A 17,770-nucleotide genomic window follows, 5' to 3' on the forward strand; every position below is an offset into this window, starting at 1 on the left:
CCAAATTCAGTGGCAAAAGAAAAATATGGAAAAAAGTATAGGCAAAGGAAGATTTAAGCCAAATGGAAGTGATGCAGTCGAGAGGGATGGAGTATCAGAAAGAGGCATGGGATAAATCAAATAGAAATGTGATATACAGAAGGCTAAAGTCAGTAGAAGTGGAAAGAACAGGGATGAACAAATTAAAAGTTGTTTAAGGCCATGTTGAGAATGAACAACTTTGGAAGCTATAGCGTTGCTTGGTAGGGGAGACGACGTCTTTCTGCAATTCAAATAGTTTGTCAGAAAGAATAGCTAGTTTGGGCCTTGGAGAATTAAATGTCAAGAGAGTTCAAGGCATATACGAAAGAATTTAAAGAATAGCTAGGTTCCTAATGGTGAGCTTTTGAAGATTTTAAAGCAAAGAGACTGGGTATATCTGAAAGAATTTTTCATCAATATAGAGCCATGATCGGAAAAATTTAAAGTTATGGAAAGGGCAGTTTGGATCGAAGTTGCTGGGATTTCACTTCATTGCTGGAACTACCAAACGTTTAAGAGAGTGGTTGATTTATAAGGAGAGATAATTGCTATGGGTGAAAATATAACAATGGCTAACAACTTTGAAAAGATGGATATTCTGATCTTAACAAAGTAAGCTCATAAACTCGAAGAACTAATAATGCTGGAGGTTGGCAATGAGACATTTCCAATACGTATAAAAGAAAGAGGTCTGGTGGAAAAAACAAATGAAAATAAAAAAAAAAAGATATGGGGATCAAATGGTGAGAGAAGAAGTTGCTTCATCGGAAGTGGAATCGACAAACAAATCGAAACTGAAATTGTCACCGGAGGGAAGACAAAACAATGAGGTTGAAGGAGTTATAGAGACATGCCTTGAGAATGAAAGAAATGATAATGGGGTGCAGGGTATGTCGGCTGAGGCATTTAATGTGGAAACTAACTCTTTTTGTAACTTGATGAGTGTTCCTGTAGGAGGGAAGGCAAATGTTGATTTATCTAATCAGGGCATTGAAGATTTAAATAATATGGGCTTGGCATTGGGTTTGGGTTAGAATATAGGGATGGAAACTTAAATTTCGAAGGGTAATGAAATGGGCTTTAATGAGAATGTTATGCAGTGTACAGACAATGAAGAGAGCCTAATGTTAAATCAAATTTCATCTTGTTTTTTAGATACAAAGAATCAAAGGGATTAGGTTACAGCATTTGATATTGAAGAGGAAATTCTCCAAATTAGACAAAGCAGCTGAATAAGAAGAGTAGATCTATGAGAGATATTCAGGACATAGTACTCACAATGAAAGAGAAGAAGAAGAGGGACATGGGAGCAAGAAAATCGAAAGGAAAAGGTGTTTCTAAGAACAACGAAAGTATTGCAAATTTGTCGTTATCGGATTCAGACATCAGCAATAGAAGAAAAGTTATCTTAAGAGAAGTGAAGAAGACATGGGAGGTAGGGAAAATGCTGGGATTTAGTGTGCAAGGTGATGAGAAGATAGTTATCGAAGAGATAATGAGGGTTGAAGAAAATCAATAGGGAGCATTCAAAAACTGAGGGTTGGGGGTTTTCAAGATTCTGGTGAGTGGTTGTTTTTTTTTTTTTCTTTTTAATTGTTCAATTTGGTCAGAAATATGCGAATTGTCATCTGGAACATTAGAAGGTTGGGATCGGTAGCTAAAATTGATACTGTCAATAGATTAGTGAGAAAGACTAGGTTTAATGTATGTTTCCTTCAAGAAACTAAATTAGAAATGGTGTCAGTAGATTTAGTTAGAAGGATTTGGGGTGATGACTGTTTTGATTTTAAATTTTCTACTATTATTGAAAGATCAGAGGATTTATTAACTATTTGGGATAAGGGTAGCTTTGCGGTCGATGTAGAGTTTTGTGGGAAGAGGTTTATTGTAGTTGAAGGTAAATGGGTGAATGAAGGGAATGAGACAGTTCTGATTAATATATATGCTCCCAACAATCTTTCAAATTAAAAAATTCTGTGGGATAAGATATTCGGATTGAGAAATTAATTTAGTAAAGCATGGATAATTGGTGGGGATTTTAATGTGGTGAGAAATAGAAGTGAACGTATAAATTGTTGGGGGCATTGAGAAGGGTTCGAAAGAGTTTGGAGAAGTTATTGATAGATGTAAGCTGGTTGATTTGTCGTTATTGGGAAAAAAGTTCACTTGTATTGGTTCGGACGGTAAACGTAGCAGATTGGACAGATTTTTAATTAAGGAAAATTGGTTTGTCCATTTGAAGGACTTACAACAGCAAAGTCTTAACAGATCGATATCAGATCATATTCCAGTCTCTTTGGTAAACGAATCTATCAACTAGGGACCAAGACCAAGTTCATTAATACATGGTTTAAAAAGGAAAAATGTATGAGATTAATTGAAATGGAATGGCCGGGAATGGGTTGTTTAAGGGGAAAACAACAGTTAAATTACGTAAACTGAAGGGAGCTCTTACGAAATGGAATGTTGATACTGGCAATATTTTAGAAAAGAGAATTATTTAAAGCGAAGATAGGATAAAGGAGATAGATGAAGCAAGCGAACAAAGAAAGTTGACTGAGCTGCAAATGGTTGAGTTAAAAAAGTTGAACATCAAGCTTTGAGAAGCAATAAAATTTAAAGAATCTATTTGGCGACAAAAATCAAGGATGACATAGTTAAAAGAAGGGGATGCCAACAGTGTTTTTTTCCATGGAGCTGTTAAAATCAAAGGTAAAAGAAAAATGGTTTACAATTTAAAAATTGGGGGTCGGTCATACAAGGAACCTAAGGAGATGAGAGATGGGCTGTACAAATTTTTCAAAAACTATTTTGATTGCCCTGCAAGAAGATGGAAAATGGAATTAGATTTGAAATTCAGAAAACTTAATGAGGAAAGGGCTTTGAAATTGGAGGAATCGTTCTCGATAGAAGAGATCAAAGAGGCAATTTGAAGTTGTGATGAATCTAAAGTGCCTGGTCTGGATGGTTTTAATTTGTGTTTTTTTAGAAAATGTTGAGAGATTGTAAAGATGGACTTATATGGATTGATGTCTGATTTTTTCATATCCGGAAAGCTTGAGAAGAGTATTAACTCTTCATTTACCACACTCATTCTGAAGGTGGAAAATCCAAATGAAATATCAAATTTTAGGCCAATTCGTTTGGTGAGTTCTTTGTATAAGATTGTGTCAAAGGTGTTGTCTCGAAGGTTAAGGTAGGTAGTCAGAGAGGTGATGAGTGACACACAATGTGTTCTTATCAGAGGTAGACAGATTTTTGATGGAATTTTAATAGCAAATGAATTAATTTAATCGGTTAAGAAAAAAGGTGGATACGAGGGCAATATAATTTTTAAATTAGATTTTCTAAAGTATATGATAGCGTTCGGTGGGATTTTTTGGAGTTAGTGTTATTCAAGATGGGGTTTGGTAAAAAATAGAGAAGATGGATAATGGAATGCATAACTACGGTGCGAGCAACAGTTATCATTAATGGATCAATATCAAATGAATTCAGATTTCACAGAGGCCTTCGTCAAGGAGATCTACTATCTCCATTCTTATTTATTTTAGTGATGAAAGTTCTTCATTTGGCGTTGGATAAAGCTGTAGAGTTAGGAATAATCGAAGGCTTTCAAAATGTTATTCCGGGTCTAATTTTTTCTCATCTACAATTTGCGGATGACACAATTCTATTCTTGAGAGCAGATGAAAAAGAGGTTTTAATCAAGTGAAAATGTTTAAAGCTTGGCGGTGAGTTTTTGTTTTGTTGTATTCATAGGTTTATTAGAGTTGGAATGCGTTTTAATTTTGATTGCTGTAATACTGAAATTTTTGTTGTTGTTCTGTTCGTCTTTGATAACAGTACACTTCAAATGAAGCAAAAAAAAAAAAACTCTAATCTTAAGGTAGAAGAAGAGAAAAATAAGAACCTTATAAAAGTGTAAAGAAAAACTAAAGAAAACCTATAGAAAACTTAGAGAAAACTAAACCTAAACTAAACTAAAATGTGTCTCTCTCCTCAGTAATTTTTAGCTGTTTTGAAGGGTGTTATGATGACTTTTCGATGTCAAAATTGCCCCTACACGGGCCTTGTTTGATTGGTGGGTCGGGTAGACAAAAGTTGTCATTTTTGTCCAAGTTTGTCTCTTTGATGAAGGTGATATCCCGATATCCTGAGGAAGATATCGTGATATCTCGAGCAGTATCGAACTTGGGAGTCTTCTTTAAGATGTCGCGATACCCGAGTAGGATGTCGCGATACCATTGAAGGGTATCATTGGTCTTCTATACTGTCTGGGAGGTCGCAATTCCAAGGGTTGAATATTGCAATTCCTAGTAAATAGAGGAATATACAATTTATATATATTTTAAAACAAACTTACGCACTATAGTGTTATTACCTTCATACATAGATTCATTCAATTAGATCAATCAATGTACAATTGATTTCATAACCCATTCAGTTACGTTAGTATTAGAGAAATGTACAATTGATCAATACTCTTCAAATTACTTGTACACCACAATGTTAGTATATTCATATATAGATCTGATTCAATTGGTTCAATGTCATAAGCATTCAATTACGTTTGTAGTTAAAGCAATTCATAATTGATAAATACTCTTAAATTGATCAAATATTTAAAATATTGATATATTTCACTATATGGTATTGAATTCCAAACATGTATACTCAATGTTATGTTTACATGGACCGATTGGATTGATGATTGTACGATTAATTATAACAATTTATTCAATTGGAACATTGGTTATACAATTAATGTAACAGATTATTCGATTGCGCCTCAAACTAGAAGAATATACAATTGATCAATACTTTTAGAAATACGTATATGTAATGGGCCAATTTAGCCTGGGCCCACGTTAGAACCAAAACCCAAAATAAATACCAAATTATTAAACCAAAAGTCCAAAGAATGAAACCAAACTAATAATCTGTCATAAAGGTCCAAATATTACAACCAATATTGATACCCAATGCCCCATAGCCCAAATACAACGGCCCAATAGCTGGAACAGACCCAAACGGCCCCAAAAATTGAGCCAAGTTTCGGCAAACCCTAAGTCACCCCTCTCTCCTGCGCCTCAACAGCAACTGGGCAATAGACCCATACCTCCACTACAGCAGTCCCATACCTCCACAGCCCTCGTACGCCACGCCCCCACCCCGTGCGCATGCCAACAGACTCTGTACCTGCAAGAAAGAAACAAAAACAACAGCGAATGGAAACAAATATATTGTATATTTTCGGTTGATTTCCTTTTTCGACTATAAAAGCCCAGCTTTTAATCTTTGTAAAGGGAGGAGATTACACACTCTACGCACACAGAATATACTCTACGCACACAGAATATACTCTACGCATACAATATCTGTACACACGCACAGAAAAGAGAGAAAGGTGCATTTAGATCAATAGAGGTGATTTCATTTTTTTTCTCTTCCAATTTTTTTCTCCCCTGTTTTTTCTTTTCTCTTTATTTTCTTATTTGTTTGCTCCTTTTTATGCAACTAAAGGCCGATGAAAGCCCTAAATCTGTCATGCGAGTATAAGGGCGAGAGGTCACATAATAGTGGAAATCTATTCATTTTACAAATCTATTTTTATTTATTTTTAAATAACATGAGATTTGAAAGCTTCATTCAAATAAAGAAGAAAGAAGGGAAAATACTTACCGAATCCTTTTAGATCTGGTCGAGTTCCTTTAACGGCAAGATTGGGCACGTCTCGCTTACTGGTAATCACCTAAAATCATGGTGGTTTGGCAGTCAAGTGGAGGAAACCCTAAAAAATTTGATTTTAAAGGCTGGAATTTCTTTTGATCTAAAATGGAGGCTGCGTTTGGGGAAAAGAAATAGAAGAAAAGGGGTCTTAAATGACCATTTAATAAAATGGCACAGTTTTATGGAGTAAGGTCCACCAGGTGACTCATTTGACAGGCCCAATTTGCGCATTACCACTCAAAAATGGGGAATTTCGCAACAAATCCTTCCCCTTGCGCACAGCCTTCAATTTGCGCCCAATTTGCCTACCTTGTGTTTTAAAATTTGGCCTACTAATTTGTGCTTTATTTCACTTTGATCCGCGGTTACTTGCAGCATTGTAGGCGCGAGATATTTACAAATTCAGTCCCCATACATTTATGCGCTTTGAGCATTGGTCCATGTTATGATTACTTTATTTGCAAATTATCCTCCCTATTTTATTGCAGTATTAATTTGGTCTTATAATTGTACAATTGGTTAATTTAAAATATATTTAATATGTTTATGCATTAATCCATGTTAATAATTTTGTTTGTTACATTTATATAATTATTTTTAGATTATTTTTTCGCATCATGTGTCTTATTTCTTTAAATATTTTATATATGTTGTATACTAATCATTCTTTTTAGCTTTTATAATAATTATTGTTTTGTATATTGTAAAATTCTTTTATATTACATTGTTTTAATACCTTATTAATAAGTGTTGTTAATATATTCATACACATAAATTATTTAAAATATTTCTTAATTTATGTTTAATTTGCATGTCTATATGTACATATGATACTGTTTTGAAAAATCCATCTTTGTACTCATAAAATTGTTATTTTAAAATGTGTCTCCATATTATGTTATCCAAGTATGTTATTTAATATCTCTTTAAAATATTTTTAAGTAAAATGGTATGTATGATAATATAATTTCACATATATTTATTTTTATACATAAGTTTTAAATAAAAAATCTATCATATGAGTAATACCTTGCCACTAATTATTATTTCTTCATATTATATATATTATTTAAATTATTATGTACATTGTCATTTTTAAATGCATTTGTGTCTAAAATATTTTACACGCAATTTGATTCAAATTTTTATTCTATAATATATATTCCAAAAATCATATAGCTATCCCTAGTTTTCATGCAAATTTGTCAACCTATATATATATAGGTTCATTTATTCGTTATTATTTTAAAACCGTTTTATAGCACATTGACTTCTAATTGCTATGTTATCTTTATATCTTGCATTGGTCATTCTATATCATGCTATGTACATTATTGTGGCATATTATTGTATGTATTGTTTTGCTTGTGTGATCGTTATCATTTTCGTCATTGTATTATTATATCAATTATTCCCCATGCATTATTGTAATCGGGTTGCATTTTTTTAGGTTAGCTATATTTAATTATTAGTTTGTTAATTGATTGCATCTCGTATGTGCCTATTACCCCATATCGTCATTGTCCACTTGGTTTATGAAATGTGATTTTCCAAAATCTAAATTTTATGATTAATTTCGTCTTATTTCAAATCGAATTAATGCGTTTTAAGCTAGTTTTGCAATTATTAAAAATCCTTTAACCGAAGGCGATATGCGATATTTGGTAATTCGCGGAATCGTACCCTAACGTGCTGGGTTGCAATTTCCCGTTTGCTTAAAATAATCAAATATCCCTTCAAAATTTCACTCATGTCTTCTAAAAATCCTTTAAAACAAAGGCAATACTCGGTGTTTGATAATTCGAGAATCATGCCCTATCGTGCTGGGTTGTGATTTCTCGTTTGTTCAAAACAATCGAATATTCCTTTAGGTTTTCACTCGTGTTTATCAAAAACCTTCCAAAACAAAGACAATACTCGGTGTTTGATAATTCGGGAATCATGCCCTAACGTGTTGGGTTGTGATTTCTTGTTTTTTCAAAACAATCGAAGATTCCTTCAAATTTCACTCACGCTTTCTAAAAACCCTTTAAAATGAAGGCAATCTTCGATGCTTGGCAATTCGGGGAATAGTACCCTATCGTGCTGGGTTGCAATTTCCCGTTTGTTCAAAATAATCGAATATCTCTTCAGAATTCCACACGTATTTTCTAAGGAAAGGCAATGGTCAACGTTTGGAAATTCGAGGAATCGTACCCTACTGTGCTGGGTTTCGATTCTCTCGTTGGACTAAATAATTGGGCATCCTTTTGCGGTTTTCAACATATAAATTTTTGAAGTCAAAATTCATCATGTTTTCAAGGGCTTAAAGGATCATGTCCTATCATGCTGGATGTGATTCTATATTCCTCTTAGGCAAGAGAATTTCGATGACTAACTCGAGTTACTCAAATGTTATCAAAAGGGAATCACATTTCAAAAACATTTTTTAAAGCTTAGACATAAGGACAGTATTTAATCAATTTGGTACCAATTTTGGGCGTAATGAGGGTGCTAATCCTTCCTCACAGGTAACCGACTCCCGAACCTGTTTTGTCAAAATTTCGTAGACCAAAAAACCAAAATGTTTTATTTAAAACAATCTAAATTTCTAGGTGATCTGATCACACCTAAACAAGAAAAGATTGGTGGTGACTCTATTTTTGCTTTCCAAAACGTCGATCCATCATTTTTAAATTGAAATAAAAAAATGGTTTCGACAGTATACACTATAATGTCATTACATGCTTACATAGATTCATTCAATTAAATCAATAATTAATGTCATAACTCATTGAATTAAGTTAGTAATTAAAGAAATGTGCATTTGATCAATACTTTTCAAATTACTACACCATAATATTAATAAATTCGTATATAGACTTGATTCAATTGGTTCAATGTCATAATCATTCAATTACGTTAGTAGTTAGAGGAATGCATAATCGATAAATACTCTTAAATCGATCAAAAATTTAAAATGACGACATCGGTATCCAAAGCTTTGATATATTTCACTATATGATATTGAATTCGAAATATTGTAGTCAATGACTACGTTGAATTAATTTAAAAAATTGATTATAGAAACACTAAACAACGAGGGACTAAAACAATAATAATTTGCCCAATAACCCAATAATTTACTCAACTTCCATCTTTTTTTTTTTTTTTAAAAAAAGGCTAGAATTAATTAGAGAATTTAAACAATGTAATATTCATACATGCTAGAAGAAAGTCTACCCTTTTCTTTTTGGCTTCCTTGTTTATGGCTATTTTGGATTTTGAATGAGTCGGTTTGTTGGTGAGCTTAGATTCAATATTATCGTGCCTTTCTTTGTTATATTTTTCTTTTCGATTTTCTTCTCTATTTTTTGTTTGATGCTTCTCTATTTTTATTTTTTTCCTCAACATGTTTGTATGTATCTGTGTCGGGTGTAGCTTTCCTTGTGCAATCGTCTCTTGCTTTCATTGTTTTTTGTGTTTGCATGCTCATCCTTCTATAAGTTTAAAATGAAATCAAATATTCAAAAATATAGATTTTTCTTTTACTTAAGCCATTATATTTCCACATGTTTTAATTTCTTTTTTTTCCTTGCAGATGACGGTGTTCTTGGGACTTAGGGATTGCACTGCCTTCAATTTTTTCATTTCCACCTTTATTTATTATTTATTTTTTAAATTTTCATATATTTTGTATTTTTATATTAGGGTATGATTTTTTATATTTAGTAGCAAATTAAAATTTTCCTCTATGAAGGCTTGAAAATGTGTATGTTACAATTTTGACCCTCTTAAATGTGGTAATAGAAAAGCATCCATAAAATAACTAATTTAGTTTTTTTTTCTGTAACATTTTTTTTTTATTTTAGAAATCATGTTCTATCATTTTCCTTATTAAATTATGTTTTTTGTTTTTGTTCATTTAATTTTGGCCTACAGAGAAGCTACATTTGAAAGATGTGGACGAGTGTAAATATTTTTATATCAGTTTTTTATTTAATTTTAATATAAACCTTGATTAATTTTAGATTGGGTTTGTTTCAATTTCAAGAGATTTAATTTTAATATAAACCTTTCATCAAACCTTATTTCATTGCTAGTCTGATCAAAGATGAGAACCCCTCACTGCATATTAGAAAAAGAAAAGGGCTATGAGGATCCCCTTGCTGTAATCCTCTAGATGGTTGAAAAATTCTTCCCCTACCTCCATCGATATTAACTGCATACGAAACTGTGGTAATGCATTTCATAATAAGTGTTACTCATTCTTTTGCAAAACCCATCCGTAGCATAACTTCTTTTAAAAAACCCCATTCGACACTATCGTAGGCTTTACTCATGTCAAGCTTTATTGCCATTTATCCTTTTTTCCCTGTTCGTTTTTGGTGAAACGTATGCAAGATTTCATAAGCTACAAGCACATTGTCAGAAATTAATCTTTTAGGGACAAAAGCACTTTGAGCGAAATCAATACATCTCCTTATTACTTCTTGAAGACGATTTGCAATTGTTCTTGCCACAATCTTATATATAACCATGCACAAACTAATTTGCCTCACATTAACTAGATTTGTGAGATTTGAGGTTTTTGGGATCAACACAATATTCGTCTGATTAAAAGAGTCTAAATTTAGATCGTTGTTCAAACCCCCAAACAATAACTGGTGATGTCTTTACCTACTATGTGCCAAAAACTTTGAAAGAATAATGCTGGAAAACCATCAGATCCTGGTGCCTTAATTGGCCCTAATCCTTTCAAAGCTGAATGAACTTCCTCTTCTGTATAAGTAGATAGTAAAACTACATTAATATCTTGCGAAATTTTCCTATCAATGCCATTCAAGGGATTAGATAAATCCCCTACTCCATTAGACGTAAACAGTTTGTGGAAAAATAATGAACCCGCCTCACTAATCTCAATTGCATCAGTAACTTATGCTTCTTCATCAAATTCCAGACGAGATATTGTGTTTCTACACCGACGTGTTGAGGCATACTTGTGAAAAAAACTTGAATTCTTATCCCTTAGTTTAAGCCAGCTAGCCCTCGCCCTTTGTTCCCAGTACATGTCATCTTTATCAATTTCCATATTAAGATGAACTCTTGTATCAATAATTTTTACCATCGTATCATCGTCCTTTTCTGTTTCCAACAAGGTTTCAAATTCATTCAAAAGCTTCCTTTTTAGCCCCTCTCACCTTTTTTTAATCCTTAGTGCCCATCTCCTTAAACTCAGCTGTAGTTGTTCTAGTTCCTCAACTATTGTACCTGTGGAAGATTCCCATGTTGTCTTAATTTCTCTTTCGAGAGACTCCTCTATAGTCCACCATGCTTCAAATTTAAAGTTTGAACGTCCCATATAATTGCTTCCGATATCAGTATTTAGAAGAAGCGGACAGTGATCTGACATTGTACGAGTTATGTCGAAACCATCTTAGAGTTTGAAAAAGAGGGGTCGACTTGGATTTTGAAAACGAAAGAACGGGAGTCTCTACCAATCTTTTTTGATGAGGTGTGATTGGGTCACCTCGTAAAAGTGGTTGTTTTTAATAAATGATTTGATTTATTTAAATAACGATTTTGGTCCACGTAAATCAAGAAAACAGGCTCGGGAGTCGGTTATGCACGAGGAAGGGTTAGCACCCTCGATACGCCTAAAATTTGTACCTAGTTGATTAATTAGTGTCTTAGTGTCGAAGATTTGAAAACTTGAAAGAATTTAAAATACAATCCCTCTTTGTATTAATGCTAATTTAAAAATGATCGAATAAATTGAAACGGATGTTAAAGACCTTCTCATCTCGAAGTAATAAAATGTCACACCCAGTAAGTTAGGACACGACATCTCGAGCCTTCAAGAATGAGCTTGCCTTTTATTTAAAATTCGTGTATTTTAACTCTTTTTTTTAGGGGTATTCGATTATTTAAAGTAAACAAGAAAAATCAAAACCCAGTAAGTTAGGGCACAATAACTCGAACTTTCAAATACCGAATATTGCCTTTGTTTGCAAAAATCTCATCTCGAGGTAACAAGATGTCATATCCAGTAAGTTAGGACATAACACCTCGTATCTCCGAGAGTAAACCTTTTTATTCAAAAACCCGTATTGCGGCTTAAAAGAATATTCCATTATTTAGGCTAAACGAGAAAAATTGAAAACTAGTAAGTTAGGGCACTATTTTCTCGAATTTCTAAATACGAAATATTGCCTTTATGAAAGAATTAATATTGGGTTGGATAAAACATAAATTCATAATAAAACGAGATAATAAAGAATGCATAAACAAATATAAATTTCGGTATTGACATGTAACACCCCTAACCCGTATCCGCTGCCAGAACAGGGTTTCGGAGCATTACTACCATTTGCAGATCACTTAAAAAAATTAAAATACTTACCGATTCAATGCATCATATAAAATAAATATATTACCATTCAATCAACAGTTTGGCACTTGTATAAGCATCAAACAACAACATTGTTAGTATACTTGCACATATCTCATATAAATTCAACATTGATATATCTATTTTCTCGACATGTCGCACTTGAGTTTAATAATAGTCTCAATTACCTTGAGGCAATATAAGTCAAGGCAGTTTGTACCCACGACCTATGGGTTTGCTCAGAGTGAATTCTTATTTAAAGGTGCTTATTATAAGAAGAGAGTTCGGGAGTTATCGGATGCTTGGAAGCAAACTTATTGGATGAAGAGGTTAGCCGTCGGTTCCATGGTAACGCCCGAGTATAGCAAGTGGTTTAAGAAGAGGATTAATGATAATATTCCTAGGACAATCTTGGAGAATGCTCGACCTATCGAGGAACAATTACAAGTCGCCCCATCAGAATTGGAAATTATAAGGTAAGATTTTGAGAAGAAGAGTTCGGAGCTCGGGAAGATGATCGAACAGTTGAAGGAAGAGAAGATGCATCTAAAGTTAGATGCTGATGTTCAGAGGTCAGAAGCTGAGAAATTGAAAAAAGGAAAAAGTAAGGCCGAAGAAGACCTGGACAGTTTAAAGACAGACTACAAGAAGCTGCGCCTATCTATAAGGACTGTGGGTTTAGGTAAGACTTCCGAACAATGGCGCCACGAAATTTGAGAAGAAAAAGCCAATACCGATCGGTGGGAAAGAAAATTTTGAGAAGCTCAATCACGAAACGAAGATTTGGAGAAGAGTTTGTTGGAAAGTAGAAATGAGCAAGGGGAATTAAGGGCTAGAGTGGCAAAACTCGAGAAGTCTCTGCATCATTACCAAAACTGCAATACCGCAATAAAGTTGAGGGCAAGCTTGAGCAAGATAGAAGAAATGAAAGGAAGGATAGAAGATTTAGAGGCGTCACTGCAGAACTGCGAGATGCGGATCCAGTTTTTCGAGACAAACGAGGATCGTTGGAAAGAGCAGCTTCACCATGCGCAAGACCAAGTAAGAAACAGAGATTACCTTATGGGGGAAGCCATAACCCAAATTCGGGAGGTAGCAGACTACTTGCAAACTTTAGCGGTTCAAGCGGACATACTGAGTGTGAAGTATGAGTTGGAGTCGAATCGCGGACAAGAGATGGCCTCGTTACTTAGAAAAATTAGGACTTTAAGTGTTAGAGCGAAATTTTATTTGTAATTCGACTTTATGTAAAAGATTTTATTTTCGAGTGAAATTTTCTAAGGGCAATTGAATCAAAATTGATGCCTCATTTACATTCATGCATTTGCATTACATCATATCATTATGCATTAAAGGCCATAAGAATTTTCTAATTAATTAATTAAAAATTATTTCAGTAACCTGGAAACCAAAGAAAACCAACCAACCATCATCCCTACGGTACGAAAAAAAAATCAATGGATAAGAGACTCGAGAAATTAGAGCGAATGCAAAATGACATGCAAGAACAAATGCAGTCCCAGATGGAAGAGCAGCTAGCCAAAATTCAACGAGAGATGAAGGAGCAAATGATGGAGTCTCAGAGAGAGATGATGTCCCAGTTATCCAAATTACTGCTAGGAGGAATGGATAAGGGAAAGGGCCCCATGGACCAAGTTGAGAAAACCAATGAAGATCTCCAATACCCCCTAGCTTTACTCCGATGCATATACCGATGAAGCCTAAGATTAACCTACAAAAACCATCGGTCACAATCATGCCCCAGCAAGTTCAGGCCGGAGCTTCAATTCCGATGAACTTCTAAGCCGGCTCAGGCTCTAACTTTGTCAACAACCCGAACTATCCGTCCGTTCCTGACTTGGATGAAGCGGCTGAAGAGGAAAAGGTGAGGATGGATTCGCAAAAACAATTGGAAGAACGTTGTAGATGGCTCGAGGAAAAATTCAAAGCCATGGAGAGCGCAGATCATCATCAAGGGATTGATGCCAAAGATCTGAGTCTGGTCCCAGATTTAGTCCTTCCCTCAAAATTCAAAATGCCTGAATTCGAGAAATACAATAGAACAAGTTGCCCTGAAGCCCACATCACCATGTTCTGCAGGCGAATGACCGGATATGTTAACAATGACCAGCTACTAATCCACTGTTTTCAAGATAGTCTGGTTGGAGCGGTGTCTAAATGCTATAATCAACTGAGTCGAGCCAAGATTAACTCATGGAGGGACCTGGCTCAGGCCTTTATGAAGCAATACAATCATGTGACGGACATGACCCCCGACAGAATCACTCTCCAGAATATGGAAAAAAAGTCAAATGAAAGCTTCAGACAGTATGCACAAAGGTGGAGAGAGGTGGCCATACAAGTTCAGTCGCCACTTCTAGAAAAGGAGACGACAATGCTCTTTATCAACACCTTGAAAGCCCCTTTTATCACCTATATGTTAGGAAGCACCACAAAAAGCTTCTCCGACATAGTGATGACGGGGGAAATGATCGAGAATGCTGTGAGGAGCGGCAAAATAGAGTCGGGAGAAAGTGCCAGAAAGTCGGCCCCAAGGAAAAAGGACAATGGAGTGAACAACACGAGCACATTCAACAAGGGGCAGTCCAAGTCAATTACCGTGAATCAACCCAAAACGGTGACTACCAATCAATAAAGCTCTGTAAGACAAGAATCCAATTTGAGGAAGAACACAGAAAGGCCACAATTTGCCCCTATACCCATGACATATAGGGAGTTGTACCAGAACCTGTTCAACGCTCATGTAGTATCCCCTTTCTACCTAGAGCCACTGCAGCCCCCGTATCCCAAATGGTATGACACAAACACCCAATGTGAATACCACGCGGGAATTACCGGGCACTCAATCGAAAATTGCACTGCGTTCAAGAAAGTAGTCGAAAGATTCATTAAGGTAGGGATTGTGAGATTTGATGACCCAGCCATGCCCAATGTAGCAGGAAACCCACTCCCCAATCATACCGACCAAGGAGTGAATGGGATAAGTGAAGGCTTGAATAAGAAGACCAAGTATGAGGTGGCAGAAGTCAGGACCCCGTTGAGGCGGGTATGGAAGGAGATGGCCAAGAGAGGATTGATCGTGTTGGATTCGAGGGAAGAATATGAAGAAGGGAGAAACTACTGTGAGTTTCACGATAATGTGGGGCATGAAATTCAAGATTGCATAGAGTTCAGAGCCCTGTACAAAACATGATGAACAATAAAGAAATTGAATTCTATGAAGAGACCGCAAACCCTGTAGAGGGAGATATATGTGCATCGGAGGGAGAATCGATGGCACAAAATCAAATGCCTAACTATCCCGTGGTGATCATTTCGAGACCCAAAAATAATGAAATCGAAGTACAAATGCCACCGAGGGTCATAATCCAAAGACCTGTAGTCTTCCCTTACAAAGACAGTAAAAACGTCCCATGGAATTATGATTGCAGTGTGACGATACCCGGAAAGGAGAGCTCGATTGACACTTCTCAAGAGGGGACCAAGACAAGGGTTCCTATGCATGTAGCGGGAGGCGTTACGATACAGCGAATGAGGAGGTGCAGCCTACAAAAGGAAAAGCCCAGGTGTTTGAGGAAATGAAGGGAAAAGCAACCAAACCTATTAATGAGCCAGTTAACGAAGAGGAGGCCAATGAGTTTTTAAAATTCCTAAAGCATAGCGAATACAGCGTGATGGAGCAGCTATGTAAACAACCAGCCCGTATTTCAGTGTTGGCCTTACTTCTAAGCTCGAAAGTTCATCGTAGCGCACTAATGAAGGTCTTAAACGAGACATACGTTGCCAATAACATATCTGTTAACAAACTAGACCGTTTGGTGAACAACATAAGTGCCGAAAATTATATCTTCTTTAATGACAACGAGATACCACCCGGGGGCATGGGGTTGACTAAAGCTCTACATATCACCACGCGCTGTAAAAGGTATACGCTGCCAGGCGTACTGATTGACAATGGGTCAGCTTTGAACGTCCTGCCTTTGACCACGCTGAATAGATTACCTATAGACAACTCTCACATGAAGGAGTGCCAGAACATCGTAAATGCATTTGATGGCACGGAAAGAAAGGTGATGGGCAGAATCGAGGTACCTCTTCAAATTGGGCAAAACACATATGAGGTGGATTTCGTCATAATGGACATCAAGCCCTCATACAATTGCTTGTTGGAAAGGCCCTGGATACATTCAGCTGGGGCAGTGCCTTCCTCATTGCATCAGAAATTGAAGTTAATATCGGAAGGAAGATTGATAACGATCAAGGCTGAGGAGGATATTATTGCAACTGTGAGCAATAATGCACCCTATTTGGAGACAGATGACGAAGCAATCGAATGTTCATTTCGATCTTTGGAATTTGTTAATGCAACCTTCATTGCCGAGGGAAGCAAAATTCTGGTGCCAAAATTGTCAAAAACCACGAAGATGAGCCTCCAGCTGACGATTAGAAGATGGGCCCTACCCGAAAGGGGACATAGGAGACATCTGTAAGGAAGGGTTGAAACGCCAATGCCGAATGACAAGAGACACCGCTTCGGTTTAGGATTTAATCCGAATGCGAAACAAATGAGAAGGGAGCTGGAAAAGAAGCAAGAAAGAAGAAGAGCTCGATTAACGGGAGAGGAAATCAAGTGGAAACCAATGACATTCCCCCATATATCGAAAACATTTGTGTCAGAGGAACCATTCATCCCGAGAGAGACACACAAATTACGGGAGCTATAGAAGAAAGGCTGAAAAGCTTGGACATCAACGTTATATGCGAAGAGGAGACTGGAAGAGAGAATTTGTCAGGCATTTACCTTTGCACGCCTGAAAGTGTTCTGGACAACTGGACTGCGGAAGAGATTCCTGTAGTTTTTAGAATGGATTCAGAGTAATGTCCAAAACACACTTATTGCTCTAGGCCTAGGAGTAATAAGAATCTTTTGTGAAATAGGCCGATGTTTAAAAACGACATTTCAGTAAAATGCTCGGTTATTATCATTTTTGAGCAAATGTTATCTCATCCTTTCAATTCCATTCATAACTATACAAATGATTACTTTCGAATTCTTTTATTCTTGAAACATTCTTTTAAATATTCTTTCATTCGTCATTCATAATCATATCACGCAAATAAATGTTTCGAATTCTTTTGATTCTTTGTATCTGCTTTCGTCCTCATAACAGGTCCCCAGATATTAATGATACGAGTGACACTGCTAGCGACTCAGAATTTCCTTTCGAGCAAGATGTGTGTATGGATGATTCTCAGGATTTTGAAGAGGACCAAGGCTGTAACCTATCTCCTGATTTGTTGAGGATGGTAGAACAAGACGAGAAACAAATCCTACCTCACAAAGAATCAGTCGAAATTGTGAGCTTTGGAGAAGGACAAGAGGTGAAGATCAGAACATGTATCACTGCGGAGATGAAGCGAGACCTCATTGAATTACTTCAAGAATTCAAAGATGTCTTTGCATGGTCATACCAAGATATGCCCGGGTTGGACACTGACATCGTGGTTCATCGACTCCCTATAAAAGAAGAGTGCAAGCCTGTTCAACAAAAACTCCGAAGAATGAGGCCTGATGTCTTGTTAAAAATAATGGAAGAAGTTCGAAAGCAGTTTGACGTTGGATTC

The 17,770-nt window shown here is 35.9% G+C and overlaps 2 protein-coding genes and 1 long non-coding RNA gene across 3 annotated transcripts; 1 reads left to right on the forward strand and 2 right to left on the reverse strand.

Moving 5' to 3' along the window:
* Positions 1-4,922: 4,922 nt before the first annotated feature.
* LOC108487490 (uncharacterized) lies at positions 4,923-6,067 on the reverse strand. The gene is made up of 2 exons (XR_001871658.2): positions 5,707-6,067; positions 4,923-5,223 (listed from the first exon to the last, which is right to left on the reverse strand). It is a non-coding gene; the product is annotated as an uncharacterized LOC108487490 (long non-coding RNA).
* A 4,602-nt stretch (positions 6,068-10,669) lies between these two features.
* On the reverse strand, positions 10,670-11,146 carry LOC128281820 (uncharacterized). The gene is made up of 2 exons (XM_053019939.1): positions 11,005-11,146; positions 10,670-10,878 (listed from the first exon to the last, which is right to left on the reverse strand). Exons 1-2 carry the CDS (start codon positions 11,144-11,146, stop codon positions 10,670-10,672), a joined length of 351 nt encoding a protein of 116 aa, XP_052875899.1.
* A 2,435-nt stretch (positions 11,147-13,581) lies between these two features.
* Positions 13,582-14,780, forward strand: LOC128281821 (uncharacterized). Its single transcript, XM_053019940.1, has 2 exons — positions 13,582-13,828; positions 13,939-14,780. The coding sequence occupies exons 1-2, from the start codon at positions 13,582-13,584 to the stop codon at positions 14,778-14,780; spliced, it is 1,089 nt and encodes a 362-aa protein (XP_052875900.1).
* The last annotated feature ends 2,990 nt before the right edge of the window (positions 14,781-17,770 follow it).

This window comes from Gossypium arboreum, chromosome 10 (genome assembly GCF_025698485.1).
Source record: "Gossypium arboreum isolate Shixiya-1 chromosome 10, ASM2569848v2, whole genome shotgun sequence".
Classification (NCBI taxonomy): domain Eukaryota; kingdom Viridiplantae; phylum Streptophyta; class Magnoliopsida; order Malvales; family Malvaceae; genus Gossypium; species Gossypium arboreum.

What these genes read in the sequence shown, in the direction of transcription:
- LOC128281820 (XM_053019939.1), bottom strand. Translation starts at nt 11,146, where the DNA reads ATGTCAGATCACTGTCCGCTTCTTCTAAATACTGATATCGGAAGCAAT. An exon ending in AACATGGGAATCTTCCACAG is followed by an intron (nt 10,879 to 11,004) that starts GTACAATAGTTG and finishes TGTTGGAAACAG; the next exon opens with AAAAGGACGATGATACGATG.
- LOC128281821 (XM_053019940.1), top strand. Translation starts at nt 13,582, where the DNA reads ATGGATAAGAGACTCGAGAAATTAGAGCGAATGCAAAATGACATGCAA. An exon ending in CCCCCTAGCTTTACTCCGAT is followed by an intron (nt 13,829 to 13,938) that starts GCATATACCGAT and finishes AAGCCGGCTCAG; the next exon opens with GCTCTAACTTTGTCAACAAC.